A 22,241-nucleotide genomic window follows, 5' to 3' on the forward strand; every position below is an offset into this window, starting at 1 on the left:
CCGGCGTATCACATGACCCGTTGACGTCCTGGAGTCTGGTGCACCTGCGCTCTCCTCTCGAAGTGACGGTTTTCCGCTGCTTGGACAGTGGGCGCGGCCGCTTGAGGCAGGGTTCACCACCCGCAGCTTGCTCCGCAGTTCTCGGTTTTGCCGGCTCTGTAAGTGCCTTGACTGAAATGCTTCTTAAGAGCTAGACCTTCACCTCTCTGGGCATCAGTTTCCTCTTTAATTAAATTGGCGGGCAGTGAGGGATCAAGATGAGGGATGACACGCGGTTTGTGAATTGTAACCCGCTGTGCCTAGCTAGGTGAATTACCTTCTGCATCACAGGACTGTTTTGAGGTCTAAGTGAGTGGGTGTATATGAAACTGGTTTTTCGGCTGTAGGAAACGAGAAATAATATTAGAGGTTTGTGTCTGCCACCAGGTACAGATTGTAACTATAGTCAGTGTGTTTTTGTGTCCCTCTGTCAGAGGCATGGCGTTTATTGGGCACCTAAAACATGTCTCTTAAGGAAGCTGGGAAATACTTCTGGGGCACAAATTCCAAGAACCTGGCCTTTCTCTCCTTGCCATAATGACAGGGTGTAAGCAGAGTATAGCAAAGAGCCTTGAAGTCGTGGCACTGACCGTTGCGTGATATTACAGGTGACAAGGGTCAAAGACACTTCATGGTACCATCGGGCCCCAACTTGGGCTAAACCAGCTGTCTGTGTGGCAAACTCCAAGTGTACTTACTGTTTTTGCGCCACTGGAAGCTACAAATGGGAGTGACACAGTCATTTGAGACAGTATGCAATATGAAAAAGTGGCCATATGATTAGTATTTGTGGAGTTTATTTTTGCATTCCTGCCCCCACAGCCTATTTTCAGAACATGTTAGGCTTTATTCCCTCCCCGGATTCTCAGCAAGCAGGGCCTGTGTGTTGCTTACCAAGAACCAGGTCTAACAGTCTAGTAGATGCTCCAAGTGGATTGAAGCAATGGATGTGGATGCTTTTCCTCTTACCCTCTCCTTGATCTAGTTGATGGAAAAAGTTATGTCTATTTGTCTAAAGAAATAAATGAGGGTAGGGCACACAGATTTCCTGATTTATAGCCCAGATTTCTTTCTTCTTTGTCATGCAGGTATTAGTACCATTTTGAATCTCAGTCTCTGAGCAGAAGCACAAATAGGGTTTAGATGGGACCCAATTTCACCTTTGAGTTATGTCCGTTATTAAGGCTATGGATAATACTTGTTAAAGGAAGCAAAGTGAAAGCAAAGAGAGATGTGAACAGCAGAATGACATCTTTGTTGTTGATGCGTTTGCTCCCCCTACTGCCCAGTGGTAGAGGCTCTGATGTCTAAGCCACTGGATCTTCTGTTGGTGAGGGTACATAAGCAGAGACTGGCCCTCCAGAGGACCCATGCACCTCTTCAGACTTGCTGCCTTCCTTCCTTCCCTCTTTTTGACAAATATGTCTTTAGTATTCCTGAAACTACTAAATGCCCAGCATATATACATGAAATAGACATGGTGCCTGCTCTTCAGGGAGCTTGACCACCACGATAGGAAACAGACATAAAAAGGCCTGACAGTAATGAGCTTTTAATTTCTTTTTTCTTAAATCGAAGTAAGTTGATTTAAAAATAAATAAATAAATTGAAGTAAGTTGACTTACATTGTTTCAGGTGTACATCAAGGTGATTCAGTCACACACACACACACATACACACACACACACACACACACACACATATAAATATTCTTTTTCAGATTATTTTCCATTATAGGTTATTACAAGGTATTGAGTATAGTTCCCTGTGCTATACAGTAGGTTCTTGCTGTTTATCTACTTTATATAGTAGTGTGTATCTGTTAACTCCAAATTCCCAATTTATCCCTCCCTTCCTTTGCTGTTTGGTACAATCCCAAAGAAAGGCAATGCCAAAGAACACTCAAACTACCGCACAATTGCACTCATCTCACACGCTAGTAAAGTAATGCTCAAAATTCTCCAAGCCAGGCTTCAGCAATACGTGAACCGTGAACTTCCTGATGTTCAAGCTGGTTTTAGAAAAGGCAGAGGAACCAGAGATCAAATTTCCAACATCCACTGGATCATGGAAAAAGCAAAAGAGTTCCAGAAAAACATCTATTTCTGCTTTATTGACTATGCCAAAGCCTTTGACTGTGTGGATCACAATAAACTGTGGAAAATTCTGAAAGAGATGGAAATACCAGACCACCTGATCTGACTCTTGATAAATCTGTATGCAGGTCAGGAAGCAACAGTTAGAACTGGACATGGAACAACAGACTGGTTCCAAATAGGAAAAGGAGTTCATCAAGGCTGTATGTTGTCACCCTGTTTATTTAACTTATATGCAGAGTACATCATGAGAAACGCTGGACTGGAGGAAGCACAAGCTGGAATCAAGATTGCCGGGAGAAATATCAATAACCTCAGATATGCAGATGACACCACCCTTATGGCAGAAAGTGAAGAGGAACTCAAAAGCCTCTTGATGAAAGTGAAAGTGGAGAGTGAAAAAGTTGGCTTAAAGCTCAACATTCAGAAAACGAAGATCATGGCATCCGGTCCCACCACTTCATGGGAAATAGATGGAGAAACAGTGGAAACAGTGTCAGACTTTATTTTTGGGGGCTCCAAAATCACTGCAGATGGTGACTGCAGCCATGAAATTAAAAGACGCTTACTCCTTGGAAGGAAAGTCATGACCAACCTAGATAGCATATTCAAAAGCAGAGACATTACTTTGCCAACAAAGGTTCATCTAGTCAAGGCTATGGTTTTTCCTGTGGTCATGTATGGATGTGAGAGTTGGACTGTGAAGAAGGCTGAGCGCCAAAGAATTGATGCTTTTGAGCTGTGGTGTTGGAGAAGACTCTTGAGAGTCCCTTGGACTGCAAGGAGATCCAACCAGTCCATTCTGAAGGAGATCAGCCCTGGGATTTCTTTGGAAGGAATGATGCTGAAGCTGAAACTCCAGTACTTTGGCCACCTCATGCGAAGAGTTGACTCATTGGAAAAGACTCTGATGCTGGGAGGGATTGGGGGCAGGAGGAGAAGGGGATGACAGAGAATGAGATGGCTGGATGGCATCACTGACTCGATGGACGTGAGTCTCAGTGAACTCCGGGAGTTGCGTGATGGACAGGGAGGCCTGGCGTGCTGCGATTCATGGGGTCACAAAGAGTCGGACACGACTGAGTGACTGATCTGATCTCTGATCTGAACCATAAGTTTGTTTTCTATGTCTGTAGTCTATTCCTGCTTTCTAAATAAGTTCATTTGTTTGTACTTTTTTAGATTTCATATATAAGTGACGTCATATGATACTCATCTTTAACTTACTTCATTTAGCATGATAATCTCTACGTCCATCTATGTTTCTGCAAAGGGCATTATTTCATTCTTTGTATGGCTGATAATATATATCACATCTTTTTATACCACATCTTTATCCATTCGTCTGTCAATGGACATTTAAGTTGCTTCCATGTCTTGCTATTGTGAATTGTACTGCTATGAATATTGGGGTACATGTGTCTTTTCAAATTAGAGTTTTCATCTTTTCCAGATACCAGCCCTCAATTTCATGTAGTGAATTATACCTAATGAGGTGCTTTCACTCTTCATTGACTCTTTGTAGTAACCACCTGCAGAAGTATCATTATCTCTGATGAGAAACAGAGTCTCAGAGAGATTCAGGTGGTTCTCCCTGAGCAAAAACATCAAAGTCTTTTGGAAATAAAACGAATTCTTCAGTTCCCTAACCCTTAATTAAATAACTTGCCGGGGGTGTGAAGCTAGGCTACACTTGTCAGAACATACACCAGGATTTGTCTTTTAGGTATGCTTGTCTGAATCCAGGCACTTCAGTGTAGTGAGGATGTAAGAAGGCAGACTACACAGAAAGTGATTGTGTGTACAAAGTCACTTCCAGTTCTGCAAAACTCTGAGAACTGGAGTTCTGAAGGGACTAAAGGTAAAGAAGCAACTTGAGTCTTTAGCTTGAAATTAAAGAGATCATGACTCAGAATCAAGAATTACCTAGCAATTCCCTCTCTTTTGCCCTTCAGCAAACTGCTGCCTATCACGTACAACAGTCATATCCACTACAGCAAAATAGGAACACTTATTGTTGCAGCTGCAAATTTTTATTTTCTATCATTCCCCCCCACCCTACCCCCACATCTGGCTCTCTGGGTAGAAACTATTTTCTTATGTTTTTTTTTCTCTTAGCCCCTAAAAAGGCTAGCAGCAGTTTCCACTTTAGGAACAAAAAGGTCAACCTAATAAAACTCAGAGGTCTTACAGTATAAGAGAGCGCAGGGCTTTAAGGCAACCATAAAACAGGAGAAAGGAGCAATTAGCTGATTATTGATTGTGAAAATCTGGCCTGCAAGAGGAACCTTCGTCATGAATTTGGTAAAGCACTTAACCAAGCTTTTAGCACTGCAATAGTGCATATCTTTTAGTTTTATTTCTCTAGACTGAAAAGGAAAAAAAGCTAACTAATGTATATTTGGTGCTTAGGATTCCCTAGCACTGTGTGAAGCACTTTATCCCCTTCTTTAATTTTGACACCAACCCTGTGATGCCGAAAGTTCAGCTTCTCTGTACACAGGTGCTGAATCAAATCTCAGAGTTTTGAGTGAAGTGGAAAAGGATAGCTTTATTAGCTTGCCAAGCAAAGGGGGCCACAGTGGGCTAATACCCTCAAAGTTGTGTGTCTCCACTTGGAGAAGATAGTGAGTTTTATAGTAATTGTTCAAAGAGGGCGTGATCAGCTTGTGGACATTCTTCTGATGGGTTCATGGTGATGCAAATAGAAATTAGCATAATTAACCTTCAGGTCAACTAATCTGAGGTCTACAAGCTTGTGGGCAGTATACCATCATTAACCATGTCAACTTCTGTCACCTCGAAGGGGTTTCAGTATCTGCAAAAATAACTCAAAGACTACTGTGTGTATCCATTGATGGGGAAACAGGACCTTGCCCCAAGACTGCTCTTGACTGGTCTCGCATCCCCTCCCTTCCCTAGTTAACAACTGCTTGAATCTGCCTACTGGAACTCAGGGGAAGTGATGGAGGCTGAATGAAGGCTGTTTCCTACAATCAAAGAAATGGGGACACAAAGCCCTTGTGCCCAGGAGCCCCACAGGCACTTTTTGGTATGACCTGTGAGGCATGTACCTGCATGCCTCTTTGAAAGATGTTGAAACTGAGGGCTAGGAGAGCTACACAACAGACATTTCTTCTGTAATTCTAAAAATATTGCTATAAAAGTAGGAAAAAAAAAACTTACCCTGGTGCTTCTCCTGCCTAAAGTTACAGTAAATAAACCATCTAGTCTTTTGTGTGACACATACAAAATAATTTCTGAAATTGTTATTGAAGTGTAACATGCAAACAGATTAAATGTACATACTACAATCCACTGAATTTTCACAAAAGCCATTGCACCTAGCATCCCCAAAGCCAGCCTTACGCCCTCTCCTTACTGTGAAAGGGTAAGTACCATCCCAACTTCTATGACTAGAGTTTAATTTTGCCTGTTGTTAAACTTTATCCAAGTGAAGTCATAAACTGTGTGCTCTCTGGTTTCTGTCTGCTTTCACTGAATACTGTGTGGGATTTATTTAAGCAGTTGAATGTAAGAGACCAGTTGCTCTATAGAATTCCATTGTGTGAATCTACCACTATTTATTTGATCCAACTTTTTTTTTTAACAACTTCACATGGCACTCAGGATCTTAGTTCCCCCAAGGGATCGAACTTGTGGCCCCACCAGTGACAGCACCAAGGCCTAACCACTGGACTGCCAGGGAATTCCCTATCTATACAGTTATTGCTGGGCATTGGAGCAGTATTCCATTTTAGTGCATTTTGAATTAAGCTATTACAAAGTCTCAGTGAACAAAGTCTCTTCATGAATATGTTCAAATAGATATATACCTAAGAATGGGGTAACTGGGTGACAACACATTTTAAATTCTCCTGGACCAGGATGTTCACCATAATTGACATTGGCCTCGGCCCGTGACATGGTTATATAATGTATGCATGTGCTCTGACTTAGGTGTTCATTTTACTCATGTTCTGTGAGATGGCAGCTTTCTCCCTTGGGCTTCTGCACAGTGTAGGGGAGGGGAGGTAGTCCTCAAACGTTATTACAGGTTGTTCTGGAGCAGAACTAGTAGATTCAGCTGTCTTGTGCTGTGCTGTGCTTAATCACTCAGTCGTACCCAACTCTTTGTGACCCAATGGACTGTAGCCCGCCAGGGTCCTCTGTCCATGGGGATTCTCCAGGCAAGAATACTGGAGTGGGTTGCCATGCCCTCCTCCAGGGGATCTTCCCAACTCAGGGATCGAACCTAGGTCTCCTGCATTGCAGGTGGATGCTTTATGGTCTGAGCCACCAGGGAAGCAGCTGTCTTGTTTCATCTAAGTCAGATGTTCTACATGAAAATTTTCCTACTGTTTTACACCTTGCTCTTGTGAAACTTCAATCTGGTCAGAGAACAAAACAGGTGACTCCCCAGAGCAATTGCACCTGCTGCCCCTCCCGGGGTGGAGGGGGGGAACAGACACCCAGGTTGAGAAGCATAGCTGCTGCAGACTGTGCTCCCACCAAGGATATTCTGGGAGTGGGAGCTCACATAAGGAGCAGGGCAGACTTCCTTACTCTCCCAGTAAAGCCATCCAGTGATCACAAAAGTCTGTGGAAAATTCTTAAACAGATGGGAATACCAGACCACCTTACCTGCCTTCTGAGAAATCTGTATGCAGGTCAAGAATCAACAGTTAGAACCAGATATGGAACAATGGATTGGTTCCAAATTGGGAAAGGAGTACGTCAAGGCTGTATATTGTCACCTTGCTTGTTTAACTTATATGCAGAGCACATTATGCGAAATGCCGGGCTGGATGAAGCACAAGATGGAATCAAGGTTGTTGGGAGAAAGAAGTGAAAGTTGCTCAGTCGTGTCCGACTCTTTGCAACCCCATGGTCTACATAGTCCATGGAATTCTCCAGGCCAGAATACTGAAGTGGGCAGCTTTTCCCTTCTCCAGGGGATCTTCCCAACCCAGGGATCAAACCTAGGTCTCCTGCATTGCAGGTTGATTCTTTACCAGCTGAGCTACAAGGGAAGCCCACCCAGAGAGATATCAATAAACTCAGATATGCAGATGACACCACCCTTATGGCAGAAAGCAAAGAACTGAAGAGCCTCTTGATGAGGGTGAAAAAACTGGCTTAAAACTCAGCATTCAAAAAACTTAAGATCATGGCATCAGGTCTCATTACTTCATGGCAAATAGATGGGGAAACAATGGAAACAGTGATAAGACTTTATTTTGGGGGGCTCCAAAATCACTGCAGATGGTGACTGCAGCCATGAAATTAAAAGATGCTTGCTCCTTGGAAGAAAAGTTAGGACCAACCTAGATAGCATATTCAAAAGCAGAGACATTACTCTGCCAACAAAGGTCCGTTTAGTCAAAGCTATGGTTCTTCTGATAGATATGAGAGTTGGACTATAAAAGAAAGATGACCGCTGAAGAATTGATGCTTTTGAACTGTGGTGTTGGAGAAGACTCTTGAGAGTCCCTTGGACTGCAAAGAGATCCAACCAGTCAATCCTATGGATTGAATATTCATTGGAAAGACTGATGGTCCAGCTGAAGCTCCAACACTTTGGCCACATGATGCGAAGAACTGACTCATTGGAAAAGACCCTGATGCTGGGAAACTTTGAAGACAGGAGAAGGGGACGACAGAGGATGAGATGGTTGGATGGCATCACCGACTCAATGGACATGAGTTTGAGCAAGCTCCGGGAATTGGTGATGGACAGGGAAGCCTGGCGTGCTGCAGTCCATGGGATTGCAAAGAGTTGGACACGACTGAGCAACTGAACTGAAAGTCATTCAATAGGTTTTTAATAAGTGTGCAAAACTGTGAACATACTTGTTTCCCAACAGATTGACCTCTGAAGGAAAGGTCATCCCCATCTCTGGAATCCCAACACCTAGCACAATGCTTGCATGCAGCACAGGGCCAATAAATGTTAAAGTGCATATTCTGTTTGAAAGAATCTACCCTACTGAATTGGAGAAGGAAATGGCAGCCCATTCCAGTACTGTTGCCTGGAAAATCCCATGGACGGAGGAGCCTGGTAGGCTGCAGTCCATGGGGTCACAAAGAGTCAGACACAACTGAGTGACTTCACTTTCACCCCACTGAATAGGTGGTCAAAAGTAGAGTCAGTTATTGAGAAACAAAATCTTGGGGACTTTGCTGGTTGCCCAGTGGTTAGGAATCTGCCTTCCAGTGCAGGGGACACAGGTTCAGTCCCTGGTTGGGGAACTAAATCCCATGGACCACTGGGCAACTAAGCCTGCGCACCACAACGGGCTTAGAAAATAAGCAAAATCGTTCTCTGTGGCACTGAAATGACAACTTCTATGTTCATCAGTATGACTAAACAACTCCCATGCTATGGAATGTTCTATAGCAGTAAACAAGGTGAATCTGTACACTGGTATGGAAAATACACCATGATTTATTTTAACCAAAGGAAAAAAAAAGCAAGTTGCAAACAAGCTAATTGTATAACATTTTACCATTTAAAAAAGACAGAAGCTACATGTTTCAAGATGCATACATGTATGTAAATAGAGAAAAAGGCCTAGAATGTTACACATCTAATAACAGCGGATAACTCTAGAGATTGTGGATATTATCAAAGAGATTTAACTTTATCTGGCATATTAGAACTTTTTACAACATTACATTTGTATATTATTTGTGTAATTAAACTGTGTTAGTTTCAAGCGAATTTCTATTTCTACCAATTTCTCTACTACCTGAAGACTGAACTATTCTTAAAAGGAAGGAAAACAGCCCTCCCCTTGATATGCCAGTAGGTTGATCTTCTAAGCATAGACGCCAGACTCAAATCTGAACCCAGCTGGATCTGTTTACTTTAACCTTTGCGTTTCATCGCTTTTAGTCACTAAAAGGATGCTGTCTACAACTGTACAAATATATAATGACCTGGCTAGGGGAACCTGCCCCCCTGCCTGAATGTTAAAGTGCCTTTATTCAGCTCCTACTGATACATCTGACCCTGCCCACCTGTGAATGGTTACAGAAAAGAAGAAATTAACACATCCCTTCCCTGATGCTTATTTTGCAGGATTTATGGCCTTTTTACTTTACTTCCACACCACCTCCTCCTCTCTGTTCTATAAAAGAAACTGACATTCAGACCCCAATCAGATGGTACTCTAGGGTGCAAGCCTGCCATCTTCTTGGTAGCCAGGTTTTCCGAATAAAGTCTAGTCTTTGCCTGAACACTTTGTCGTCCAACTATTGGCTAGTAGACAAAGCTTGGATTCTGTAACAACCCTAAGCATTATAAAAAACTAGGGAAAGGACCAGATAAGATTTCCTGGGCTGTCATAGCCAGGGCCTTCACAAGAACCTTCTGTAAAGGGAGGCCAGGCAACGATTTCATGACAGGAAGCAGTGATACCGTATTTAAGAAAAGTGCGCTGATGTCAATAAAACTGGAAAAAGAAAGTGTGCTCTCATGACCATGCAGATTTCTATGGGCTTGTGAAGTACAGAGAGGGGAGTTAAGAGCACCAGATACCTTTCCGAGGTGCTTTAATTCAGAAAGGGCACAGGCATAATGAAAGAGCAACAGGAGGTGGTGCATCTGTGCTTAACCAATTACAGCCTCACAAAAGCGGCTTTTGTGTCAGGGATTTGCAGTTCGGCATGTTCTTTCTCAAACTGGAGTAAAGAGTCCAGGCCAACTTCTGCCACTAATTACAAGCGTTATCTCCGACTCATCAGCGAACATCTCTCTTGGTGGCTTTAGTTTCCGCAAAGAAAGAAAGCGGGGGTTGAGGTGGACTAAGAAGTCGTTCTCTGATTTCCAGCCAAAGCCTAGGGCAGTTCAATACCGACCAGCAAGCTAGCACCTCTTCCGCGTGGCTGCCTCGGGGATGCAAGGATGCCTGCTCCTCGGAAGGAGAGCCCAGATGACCAGAAGAAGAGGCCCGAGTGCTGGACCGCCCGTTTGCCAACTCGCTCCAGGAACCGGCCACTCCAGACCCGGGCAATCAGACCTTCGGTGCCGCGGCCGGAAAGGTCCCTTAAGCGCACCGGGATAGACGCTGGGCCGCGCGTGACGTGGACCAATCGGCGGCGGGCATCGGCAGTTTTCCTCCAACTGATGGACTGGCCTCTCCTACGCCTTCGCGGCGGCGGCCGGAGACGGAGGAGGGGGTGGGTCTAGGACGTGGCCCAATGGGTACGCGCGCCGCGGTGCTGGGGGGCGGGGCCAGGCCCGCAGCGCAGGGCCGGGCGGCAGAGGCTCCAATGAGCGCACGCCGCGTCCGGGGCCGGCTGGTGCGCGAGACGCCGTGGAGAGGTTGGTGGCTAATGTAACAGTTTGCAAGCGGAGAGGAGTTGTGGAGGGCGCGGGTTTGGGGGGCGCGCTGCTGGCCTGGTGGGTTTGTTCGGAGCTGCGTTTGTCCCAGAGCTGGGGCCACGGGAGCGGAGGCAAGAGGTAGCGGGGGTGGGGATGGCGATGGGAGCCGGCCACCCCTTAGAGGAGGCAACGTGCTAGCTCCGGGGGCGGGTCAGTAGCGGGAGTGAGGGCCGCACGGACGCCGGTACGCTTGGCCCCGCAACTCGGTCCCTGGGGTGCTCTCATGCCTTAGAGGTGGGCTGGGACCCGTTTCCGGGAGTGGGAGCCGCCGCCTTTGGCCGGTGAGGCTTAGGTGAATTCGGAATACTCGCTGCCTTCTCGGCGCGGAACCTTATCGTTCCAGGCACAGCGGCTGTTTGTAGGCAGCGGGGCCGGGATGGGATGGAGAAGGGGAGCGGGCGGGACAACCCGAAGGGATGCTGAGGACGAGACGTGCCCTTCTTCCATCCCTGCCTCCTCCAGCGTCACCATCTCTCGGTTCCCGTTCAGGCCCGGCCAGGCTTTCCCCGCCAGTGGGGGAGCTCCAGGTGTAGGGAGGTAGTCTAGTCCTGAGCGGGGATCCCTGGCGGCACCCCAGGTGTGTGAGAGCAGGGATAGTGCTGGGGTGCGCCCGTCGAGCTGCCTGTACAGTGGGCGGAAGGCCTTGGTCTCCTTCCTCCTGGCCTGTTATCATCACTGTTTCGGGATGTGGTGGCCAAAGGCTTGGATCCCCGGTGGTTCACCTGGGCCTTCCTGTGGTCACTTCTGAAGATGGTGAGAGTGCTTGGTTCTCATTAGAAGGGAAGGGAGGGGATGTACCCTGTCCTGCCCTGGATGAGGATGGAGTAGGTATGAATTTTAAAGCTTCTCTGTTGTGGATGAGGTTCTGCCTCCTTCACTCAGGGCATCCAGTTACAAGTGTTGTTTTTCTCCTCTCCTAGGGACACAATGGCAGCCACAGTCAGAAGGCAGAGGCCGAGGAGGCTAGCCTGTTGGGCCTTGATGACTGTGCTCTTGGCAGACCTGTTGGCACTGAGTGGTATGTACCCCAGCAGAGGCGTCAAAAGAAATATAAATGAGTGAATGATGGATGATATGTGGCGGGCAGGGGTAATGAGACTGGTGAATGGGAAACCTTTCTGCTCTTAGGTTGCCAGACCCAGACGTTTTTGTTTGTCTGCTGCTGTCTTACCTTCTCCATGGAAAGTGGTAGAAGGCGGGGAAAGAGGGGCTAATTGACAGATCTGTTTCCCCTTCAGACACACTGGCAGTGATGTCTGTGGACCTGGGCAGCGAGTCTATGAAGGTGGCCATCGTCAAACCTGGAGTACCCATGGAGATTGTCTTGAACAAGTGAGGGTGGCCCCAGGGTCGGGTGGGGAAAAGAGGGTCCACACCCCAGGCCCAAGTGTGTTCTTGGTAGTGGCCTCAACACACTCTGTGTCTGCACGGTTGTGGGGTGTTGTATGTACGTGGGGGTGTTAAGGCTCCTGAGAACACGCCGTGCCGTAGGCACATGGCCCCAGTGTCTTTTCCTCAGGGAGTCCCGGAGGAAAACCCCAGTGACTGTGACCCTGAAAGAAAATGAACGATTCTTTGGCGACAGTGCGGCCAGCATGGTGAGCTCGCAGCCCACCCCCTTCCCAGAAGCAGTGGGCAGAGGAGAGGCGATGGCAGACTCCCAAGTCTGCTCCCTGATCGATCTCCAAGGTAGGTGATGGCAGGTTTGGGGGTCTTAACACTCTGCTCTTTCTTTACCTCTTCTCAGGCCATCAAGAACCCAAAGGCAACACTGCGTTACTTCCAGCACCTCCTGGGGAAGCAGGAGAATAACCCCCATGTAGCCCTTTACAAAGCTCGTTTCCCCGAGCATGAGCTGGGCTTTGACCCGCAGAGGCAGACTGTGTACTTCCAAATCAGCCCGTGAGTGCCCTGCTGGGGAAGGTGGGCTCACGGGGCCTGGTGGGATCCCCGTCAACATGTGTTCACCACTGTCCTTGTGTGGGTGCCGGGCTTTCCTTGCCGCTAACCATCCCCCTCCCCCAGGCAGCTGCAGTTCTCGCCAGAGGAGGTCCTCAGCATGCTTCTCAACTACTCCCGGTCTCTGGCTGAAGATTTTGCAGGTGGGTGGCCAGGGTGGGGCCAGTGGCAGCCACGTTCCCTGGAGACTCAAATGAAGGCAGGTCTGAGTCCCCAGGAACATGTAGTAACATCTGATGACATTTTTGGTTGTCACAACTGGGGAGCTGCAGCCACTGCCATCTACTGAGTAGAAGCCACGGGTGCTGCCAGATGTCCTAGACTGCACACCTCTGCCCCCCAAAACAAAGAATTATCTGGCCCAGGGACTTTCCTGGTGGTTTAGTGGTTAAGACCCTGAGCTTCCACTGCAGGGGCACAGATTCAGTCCCTGGTTGGGGAATGAAGATCCCACGTGCCATGTGGTGCGGCCAAGGAAAAAAATACTATCTAGCCCAAAATGTCAGCTGTGCTGAGACTGAGAAACCCCCATCTAAGGTGTGGAGCTGGTGGGAACCCTGTTCTGTTTTCCTCTGTAGAGCAGCCCATCAAGGATGCAGTGATCACTGTGCCAGCCTTCTTCAACCAGGCTGAGCGCCGAGCCGTGCTGCAGGCTGCACGAATGGCTGGCCTCAAGGTGCTGCAGCTCATCAATGACAACACCGCCACCGCCCTGAGCTACGGTGTCTTCCGCAGGAAAGATATCAACAGCACTGCCCAGGTGAGCTGGGGGGAGCTGCCGACCGGCCTGGCAGGGTGGCTCAGTCTGATGATGGAAGCCACTTGGCTTGTTTTGCATCTTATTTGCATGCTGCCTCTTGACAAATGCGGCAACAGCCCCCTCTCAGCTCCTTTTGCTGAGCTGTTTGGCTTTCATTTGAGTCGGTGCAGCCCTTTGGAGGCAGGCAGGCAGGTACCCTGGAGTTGTGTTAGGTTCCTGTGACAGTGGCCTTGATGTCTCTGCAGAATATCATGTTCTATGACATGGGCTCAGGCAGCACTGTGTGCACCATCGTGACCTACCAGACAGTGAAGACTAAGGATGCGGGGATCCAGCCACAGCTGCAGATCCGGGGTGTGGGGTAAGTGGGTGCTGCAAGGAGGGCTGCTTGCTGAGCTGCCGTTGGGTCCGGGTTTCTTCTTGGAGGGTCAGCTGCCTCTCTTTCCTGCTCCCTGCAGGAGTACTCTCCTGGCTAAAGCATCAGTCTTTGTAGGATACCTCTCCCAAAGAGCACAAGGTAGATGGAGTTGCGGGGAGACAGTTTGGGAAGGTTGAGGGCAATGAATGTCCCAAGCTGCTTCTGAGGAAATCCATAAGGCCATAGGCCCTGTGAGGAGTGTTAGCTTCAACTATTTCTTTGTTCTTGGTATCTTTGGTTTCCTTGTTGCTGATGTTACGTTATTTCATGAACCCATTCTTTTCTGTCCACCTTTACCGCTTCCATATTAGTCTGAACTGCTGTCCCCTCTCACCTGCAGAATAGCATATCTCACTGCTGCCAGTGTGGCCTCCCTCCAGTTCTTTCTCCACATTTCAGCTAGAGGGTTCTTTTCAAACCTGTCTGTATCTCATTTCTTTAGAAACCCTTCGGTGGCTCCACACCTTTATCTTGGCTTATAAAGCCACCTGTATGTGCCCTGACAACTCCAGCTTGGCTCTGACCCTGAACTCCAGCCGTCTTTGCCCTCCATTGAACTTATACACTCTTGTTCTCTCACACCTCACCCTCTGCCTAGAATGTTCTTTCCTCTCTTCTTCACCTCATTAACTCCAGCTCATCTTCAAGTTTCAGCTCCAGCATCACTTCTTCACAGAACTTTCCCAGACATCTCTAAATAGCTGAAATTTCACTTATCTATGTTCTAGTGGCATCATCTGTCTGTCTGTTATAACACAGAGGATTGCTAAAATTTCACAGTGTGGTTGATTGCTCGATTATAAACTGTTTGATAGCAGGGACCCTGTCTTTTTTTTTCCTTCTTACAATTGTATTTCCAGAGACAAATACATAATTTGATGCGTAGTAGTTACAGTTGAATAAATGGCCAGATGGACTATGGCTGAGAGGTGTTAGCCGTGTGGGTGAGAGCCAGGTTCCTGTATGGATGAAGGGACCCCGTGTGTTCCTCACACTTGTCCCTCTTCCCTTTCCTGCACAGGTTTGACCGTACCCTGGGGGGCCTGGAGATGGAGCTCCGCCTGCGTGAGCACCTGGCCGGGCTTTTCAATGAGCAGCGCAAGGGTCAGAGAGCAAAGGACGTGCGAGAGAACCCTCGTGCCATGGCCAAGCTGCTGCGTGAGGCCAATCGACTGAAGACCGTTCTGAGCGCCAATGCCGATCACATGGCCCAGGTGCTCACACGCGGCTGCTTGAGGGCAAAGATTTCCCACCCCCCACCATAGGGTGGAGGACCCCACCACCCTGAGCTCGATTTTGGGGTGGCCCATCCCTTGTTCCCATGCTTTCTGCCTGCCTCCCAGTATCTTGTCCCCTTGGTGTCTGACCCACCCACCCAGAGAGCAGGACCTGGGTGAGTGCTCTGACCTTCCTGTTCCTTTCCCAGATCGAGGGCCTGATGGACGATGTGGATTTCAAGGCAAAGGTGACTCGAGCGGAGTTTGAAGAGTTGTGTGCAGACTTGTTTGAGCGGGTCCCTGGGCCCGTGCAGCAGGCGCTGCAGAGTGCAGAGATGAAACTGGTGAGGCAGGGTCATCGGGGTGGGCGTGGCGGGGAGGCAGACAGGATGGAAAGTGAAGAGGTGGCAGGGAGGAGGGAAGAAGTCAGAGAAGAGTCTGTGCTGAGGAGGAGGGTGACCTCGGAGCCGACCCATCCCCCGCTTTCTCGCCCTACAGGATGAGATTGAGCAGGTGATCCTGGTGGGCGGGGCCACTCGCGTCCCCAAAGTGCAGGAGGTGCTGCTGAAGGCTGTGGGCAAGTGAGTATGGGGCCTGAGCAGCAGGAGGGCTGAGGGGAGGGGGGCCAGGCCAGGCTGCAGATGGATGGTCCTGAGACTTGGGATGTTCACAGGGAGGAGCTGGGGAAGAACATCAATGCCGACGAAGCTGCTGCCATGGGGGCTGTGTACCAGGCGGCCGCGCTCAGCAAAGCCTTCAAAGTGAAGCCTTTCGTCGTCCGGGATGCAGTGATCTACCCCATCCTGGTGAGTAAGCCAGTGTGCTGGGGTGGAAGGCTCCCCATACCTCTCCCAGGGTCATCTCCACTGTCTGCTCAAGCCTATCCCTCTGTCTTCCTGCCATCGGCATTCCCCACCCCGAACCCTGCTCTGCTTCTCCACCGGGCCTCCCTTCTCCTGCCATGTAGGTGGAGTTCACGAGGGAGGTGGAGGAGGAGACTGGGGTCCGCAGCCTGAAGCACAATAAGCGCGTCCTCTTCTCCCGCATGGGACCCTACCCTCAACGCAAAGTCATCACCTTTAACCGCTACAGCCATGACTTCAACTTCCACATCAACTATGGTGACCTGGGCTTCCTGGGGCCTGAGGATCTTCGGTGAGGGGGTGGGGCCAGATGGGGACTCCAGGGAGGGAGGCGTGGGGTCTGCGGGTGACACAGGGGAAGCAGCCTGTGGGCTTGGGTTTGGGCTGAGCTTCTCCTCTGGGAGGTGCTTCCATCCTGAGGGTGTCCTCGGGGAGGGCCCCGTGTCTCATACCCAGAGGCTGTGTAGACTAGAGCTTGGAGGCAGGCTTGCAGGGGGCTCCCCTGAACGGCTTTCTCCTCCCCACCCAGGGTATTTGGCTCCCAGAATCTGACCACAGTGAAGCTAAAAGGTGTGGGAGAGAGCTTCAAGAAGTATCCCGACTATGAGTCCAAGGGCATCAAGGCTCACTTCAACCTGGACGAGAGTGGTGTGCTCAGCCTGGACAGGGTGAGAGCAGGAGCCCCCCTGTGCCAGGCCCCGCCCAGGCACCACCAGCCTCTTCCACAGCGGTTCCTTGTAGTGTTCAAACATGGTCAATAAAGTGGGTTTGGGAGTTGGATAAATCTTGAGCTAACAAGGGATCTGGTGTGGGCCATCTCAGAGCCTGTGAATGCTCATGGACGTTGTAGTTTTCAGGTCTAGGATGGCTGAGAAACCTGCTTATTAACAACAGTTCAGGGGATTTGTATCTGTTAGAACATACTGTGGACAACCATGGCCCATTCTGTTGAGTGGAGGAGTGTGAGGGTGAGGAGGGGGAAGCTCCAGTCCCCTCCTCAAAGGGCTTGTAATCAACCAGGGGTGGAGGAGACTCCATCCAGGAGCCCTTGGAGGAGGCAGGGGAGAGGACAGGCTAGCACAGCTGGAAGTCACATGGTTGTGCCTAAACAGTGACCCGCCAGGCAGGATGTTTGTGGAGAAAAGGTGGGTTAGCATGTGCTTGTCTTCACCTCGGATCCCTGTTTTCAGGTGGAGTCTGTGTTTGAGACGCTGGTGGAGGACAGCCCAGAAGAGGAATCTACTCTGACCAGTAAGATGAGTGTGTGCACATGTGTGAGAGAGTGTCCTTGTGTGCCTTCCAGGGAGGTGGGCAGGCCTTCCCCTTAGGTTTGGGGATGGAGTCACTTCTGTGGCGCTCTTTAAGTCTTTTGGTTTTCCTCTTTCTAGAACTTGGCAACACCATCTCCAGCCTGTTTGGAGGTGGCAGCACACCAGATACTAAAGAAAATGGTACTGACACAGTCCAGGTAAGGCCAGGGTGGAGCCAGGGGAGCATGGAGGACGGTGCATGGGACCAGGCGGCAGCAGCAGAGACTGGGGGTTGGGGTGTTGATCCCAGCTTCTCAGGATGTGATAGGCCCTGCCTCCTCTTAGCCTGTGGAGAAGGGAATGGCAACCCACTCTAGTATTCTTGCCTGAAGAATTACATGGACAGAAGAGCCTGGTTTCTACAGTCCATGGGGTCGCAAAGAGTTGGACACGACTGAAACTTTCTTTCTTTCTTTTCTCTTAGCCTGAGCTGGGTTCACTAAACCCTTCTCTGGACTGACTCTAAGCCATCCCAAGGCTCATCATCACCTCCAGACACTTTTCCTTTGTCCAGCTAGACTGCCTCAGTCCAGACGCCCATTGCCCATTTCCACACAGTGGTCCTCTGTCTCCCTCAAGCTATGTCATAGGCAGTGAGCCTTTCAAAGCAGAGCCAGTCCTGATCCATGGGCCCTGCTGGTGACTCCTCAGAGGGTGTGTCTGTCTGTTTCCAGGAGGAGGAGGAAGGGCCTGCTGAGGGGAGCAAGGATGAGCCTGGAGAGCAAGCAGAGCTCAAGGAGGAAGCTGAGGCCCCAGCGGAGGACACCTCTTCGCCCCCACCCCCTGAGGCTAAGGGGGCTGCAGCCCCTGAAGGAGAAAAGGCTGCAGAGAAAGACGGCGGGGACAAGCCCGAGGCCCAGGTGAGCTCTCGGCAGAGTGAAGCCGGCCTGGACCCCGAGGCTGACAGGACAAGCACCTGCTGTGCATCCTGTCCCCAGAGCCATCCCCACCTGTGGAGGACAGCAGGGCTGATCATGCTTTTCCTGACACCCTCGTCTCTTCCCCACAGAAGCCAAGCGAGAAGGGGGAGGCGGGGTCTGAGGGTGCCCCTCCAGCCCCGGAGGAAGAAAAGAAGCAGAAACCAGCCCGGAAGCAGAGGATGGTGGAGGAGATCGGAGTGGAGCTGGTCATCCTGGACCTGCCTGACTTGCCCGAGGACCAGCTGGCCCGCTCGGCCCAGAAGTGAGTAAAGGCTGCAAGCGTGCGGAGGGTGGGCGCAGGGTATGGAGCAGCACCCCTCACGCCTGCTGCCCCTCGGCCACAGACTCCAGGACCTGACACTCCGGGACCTGCAGAAGCAGGAACGGGAGAAAGCAGCCAACAGCTTGGAAGCCTTCATCTTTGAGACCCAGGTTGGTGGGCTGGGACACAGGCCTGCCTCAGGACAAGGGACGGGGTGGGGGAGGAGGGTCCTGCCCCAAGAGCCTTGCCCCGAGGGCCTGCTGCACACTTGCGCTCTGGTGCACCTCCCCAGGACAAGCTGTACCAGCCCGAGTACCAGGAAGTGTCGACCGAGGAGCAGCGTGAGGACATCTCTGGGAAGCTCAGTGCCACGTCCACTTGGCTGGAGGATGAGGGCTTTGGGGCCACCACAGCGGTGAGAGGGCTCCCAGGACGTGGTGGGCAGGATGGGGAAAGGAAAGAGAGCTGGGGTGTGAGGTCATAAAGAAGGATGCAAGGCTGTCGTCCCCTAACCCCTCTGCCCTCTCCCACCCCCACGTCCGTCAGATGTTGAAGGAGAAGTTGGCTGAACTACGGAAGCTGTGCCACGGGCTGTTTTTTCGGGTGGAGGAGCGCAAGAAGTGGCCCGAACGGCTGTCTGCCCTGGATAATCTCCTCAATCATTCCAGCATGTTCCTCAAGTGAGCAGCCCCTCTGCTCTTCTTCCCCACTCAGTCCCACTCCTGTCCCTCCTGGGCTGACTGTCTCCTCTCTGACTGCAGGGGGGCCCGGCTCATCCCAGAGATGGACCAGATCTTCACTGAAGTGGAGATGACAACGTTAGAGAAAATCATCAATGAGACCTGGGTAATGCCCATATAAATACTTAATTGGAGACTTACCTGGCAAGGTGGGCCATCCTTGGCAGCAGGGGAGATGCGGAGAAATGGAGACTCAGCAGTCATTGCCTCCTGGCTTGGCAGCTCATTGGAAAGACAAAAGATGGCTGCATTTGGGATCACGTCTAATCAGTCCCAGACCAGGGTCATAGGCATGAGTCGTCGATTAGAGGGGTAGTAGAGCCCATCCCCGCGGGGTCAGAGAGAGCTGCTCTGAGGAGCTGGGGCTTGAACTGCATGCAGAAATTGGGGCAGGGTTAGGGGATCTCAGAATGACTTGTCATGAGATGCAGAAGCCGTTCTGGATGTGGGGGCTGTTTTTTGAACCAGAGCACCAAAGCGGTTGAAATGAGAAAAATAAGAGGTTCAACTGTGGTTAGTCCATAGAAATAGGATGGAAACCAGAAATAGGCAGTTTGGCACTCCCTTGTGGAGAGCCTCAAATGCCATCCTGAGGTATCTGTTTGCTTTGGGGGCTAACAGTGACGGGCAGTGATTTGAGGTCTGAGGGGAAGAGCCAGAGGTTGGTTGGGGTGTGTTTCATCCGGGACAGAGGCATCTGCTGGCTCTGAGCCTGTCCTGACCTCGCCCACAGGCCTGGAAGAACACAACCGTGGCCGAGCAGACCAAGCTTCCCGCCACAGAGAAGCCCGTGTTGCTCTCGAAAGACATCGAGGCCAAGATGGCGGCCCTGGACCGCGAGGTGCAGTATCTGCTCAATAAGGCCAAGTTCGCCAAGCCCCGGCCCCGGCCCCGGGACAAGAATGGGACCCGGGCAGAGGCTCCCCTCAATGCCAGCACCAGTGACCAGAGTGAGAAGGTCATCCCTCCACCAGGTGAGGCCAGAGGACTGGTTCAGGCATCACTGGGCAGGAGGAAGCTTTCCCTTCCCTCCGGGGACTACCTTTTCCTCCTGGTTTCCCTCCAGGCCAGACTGAAGACACGAAGCCCATCCCAGAACCTGAGAAAGAGACTGGTGAGCTGGGGAAGCGGATGGGGAACATGGACATCACTTAGCCCTGAGGGGTCAGCAGACTAGCAGGACAGCCTCTCTCTGGGCAGCCCTGGAGCTTTGAATGGCCTTTACATCTTGTAGATGGTTATTTCCAAAAACAGAATAGACCAAGTGTGGCCCACAGGTCCTAAAATACTGACATTTACTGTTTGGCTCTTGTCGGGAAAAGTTTGCTAACCCCTGCATTAGCCCCTTCCTCCTCCTTGCAGACACTAACCTGTTCTTTCCACAAAGCAGGACCTGAAGCAGCAGACTCTGAGCCTCTGGAATTAGGGGGTCCCGCAGCAGGTGAGGGTGTAGGTGGTGGGCTGTGCTGGAGGGCAGTGCCTGCCCTGAGCTGGGCCTGTTCCCTCTGTCTCACCTCCCTCCATCCTTTTCTCTCTTCCCCCAATTCCTCCCAGAATCCGAACAGAAGGAACACCCGGAACAGCCAACAGGACAGAAGCGAACTTTGAAGAATGATGAACTATAACCTCCCAGTTCCCCACTCGTCCCTGCCCCCTTCTCTCACCACCTCTATTTATTAAGCACCAAGGACTGGGGGAGGGTTGGTTCCCCGCCTCCCCAGAGGCTTCAGTTCCTCTTCTCTCACCTGCGACTGGAGGTGCGGAGAAGGGGAAGGAAGGGACGGCTTACCGGTTCCTTCTGGAATAGTTCTGTGGTTCAAACTGAAATCGTTTTGTTCCCCAACCCCACCTGCTGATTCCCTACCCATCCAGGTCCTAGTCTGGGAAAAATCACTATTCTGTCTTCATTCTTCGCCTGCGGGTAGGTGAGAGTGCGGCCGTCAGTGGTTGGCTGACAGGCCTGGTGGTGGGAAGGGTGTCCTGGGTTGTTAGAGGGTCTCCAGGCCTTTCTGGTTGTCCTTCCCTCCCTTTTCCACCATGAGATCTATGCCACACAGGCCAGTGTCTGCAGAACCTTGCTTTCCAGGTTTGGTTTCTGAGCTCCTATCTGTACTTTTGCCTCCTCCAAGGTTTTTTCCCCTAAAAACCCCTATTTCATGCCTCCCCCCTGTGGGTCTCCTTGCCTTTCTCTTGCAAGTTGGACAGTCCTCTGCCTCTTGGCCAGAGCCCATCCATCTGGACTGCCTAAGTCACTCGAGATTGACTCCCACCCACACGTACAACCCCAGTGGCCAGAGTAGGCAGGGAGAAAGTGAAGAGAATCCAGCCGCCTCTCTAGGGAGTGAGATGTGTGAGAGCCCTGTAGCTCCCACCTGTGGACTCTGGGCCAGGAAAGGCGTGTGAGTGGCTGGCGCAGGGTGCCAGCATTCTGCAAGCAGCTGTTGAAATCTGCATCTTCCCAGTTGCCTGGTACTCCATGGCCCTTGGACTTCTGCCCCACTTCTCTCCCTGTTGTTCTGCCCTCTCAGACAGAGCCTTTCCCTCACTCCCTGGCCCCCTGGGCTGACCAAAATGTGCTTTCTACTGTGAGCCCCTTGTCCCAAGACCCTGGGGGCAGGAGAGACTGGCGTGAATGTAGAACTGCCATCTCGCTGTCTTGGAGGCAGGCCTTGTGGGCAAAGGAGGAGGGTACAGGCTGGCCTTTCTGTAGTGCATTGCTCTGCTGGGATGGGGGCCCTTTAGCCACCACGTGGATGTCGGGCAGCCCACCCCCCAGGGTCCTTCTGTAGCAGGGGCCAGGGCTGCCACCCCCACTCCCAGGGCATAGGGGAGCCTGGTTGTATCTGTCTCTTGTCTTTTTTTTCTTTTTCTCTCTTTTTTTTTTTTTTTGCCACATTGGCAGAAATGTGCCCTAAGGTTCCTATCCTGTCCTATATGTTTGAATTGTTTCACTAGCAGTTGAGGCTGGTTGGACAGATTTGAGTCAAATTGTACTTTGCTCCATTGTTAACTGAGAAACTGTTTCAATAAAATATTCTTTTCTACAGCTTTTGTGCTGTGATTTCTTTTTTTTTAATGTGTTTATTTCTAGGACTTCCCTGGTAGTACAGTGGTTAAGATTCTGTGCTTCCCGTGCAGGGGGCACGGGTTCAGTGTCTAGTTGGGCAAGTTCCACATGCCACATGGGATGGCCAAAAGAAACTATGTTTATTTCTTGAATATAAATAATGCATGTTTATTATGGCAAATTTAGAAGGTAAAATTTGAA

General features: G+C 50.4%; 1 protein-coding gene across 4 annotated transcripts; it reads left to right on the top strand.

The window, feature by feature from the left end:
- The first annotated feature begins 33 nt into the window (after positions 1–33).
- On the top strand, positions 34–22,019 carry HYOU1 (hypoxia up-regulated 1). 4 transcript variants are annotated; one of them, XM_006078675.4, is made up of 26 exons: positions 34–158; positions 11,445–11,542; positions 11,763–11,856; positions 12,044–12,122; positions 12,272–12,426; positions 12,550–12,626; positions 13,062–13,243; positions 13,489–13,604; positions 14,683–14,875; positions 15,088–15,222; positions 15,377–15,459; positions 15,552–15,684; positions 15,846–16,033; positions 16,271–16,409; positions 16,932–16,992; positions 17,130–17,209; positions 17,726–17,911; positions 18,061–18,233; positions 18,316–18,403; positions 18,526–18,648; positions 18,780–18,913; positions 18,995–19,079; positions 19,707–19,947; positions 20,040–20,087; positions 20,361–20,414; positions 20,528–22,019. In XM_006078675.4, exons 2-26 carry the CDS (start codon positions 11,452–11,454, stop codon positions 20,596–20,598), a joined length of 3,009 nt encoding a protein of 1,002 aa, XP_006078737.1. In that variant the 5' UTR covers positions 34–158; positions 11,445–11,451; the 3' UTR covers positions 20,599–22,019. The 4 variants fall into 4 exon arrangements, with proteins under 4 accessions (XP_006078737.1, XP_006078736.1, XP_006078735.1 ...); XM_006078674.4 differs by lacking the exon at positions 34–158 and adding an exon at positions 10,346–10,464; XM_006078673.4 differs by lacking the exon at positions 34–158 and adding an exon at positions 10,470–10,602.
- The last annotated feature ends 222 nt before the right edge of the window (positions 22,020–22,241 follow it).

Source organism: Bubalus bubalis, chromosome 16 (genome assembly GCF_019923935.1).
Source record: "Bubalus bubalis isolate 160015118507 breed Murrah chromosome 16, NDDB_SH_1, whole genome shotgun sequence".
Classification (NCBI taxonomy): Eukaryota; Metazoa; Chordata; class Mammalia; order Artiodactyla; family Bovidae; genus Bubalus; species Bubalus bubalis.

Excerpts from the sequence above, each read along its gene's own strand:
- HYOU1 (XM_006078675.4), top strand. The coding sequence starts at position 11,452 with ATGGCAGCCACAGTCAGAAGGCAGAGGCCGAGGAGGCTAGCCTGTTGG. Across the intron at positions 12,427-12,549 it reads GTGTACTTCCAAATCAGCCC|GCAGCTGCAGTTCTCGCCAG; the intron begins GTGAGTGCCCTG and ends CCCCTCCCCCAG. Across the intron at positions 15,460-15,551 it reads CTGCTGAAGGCTGTGGGCAA|GGAGGAGCTGGGGAAGAACA; the intron begins GTGAGTATGGGG and ends GGATGTTCACAG.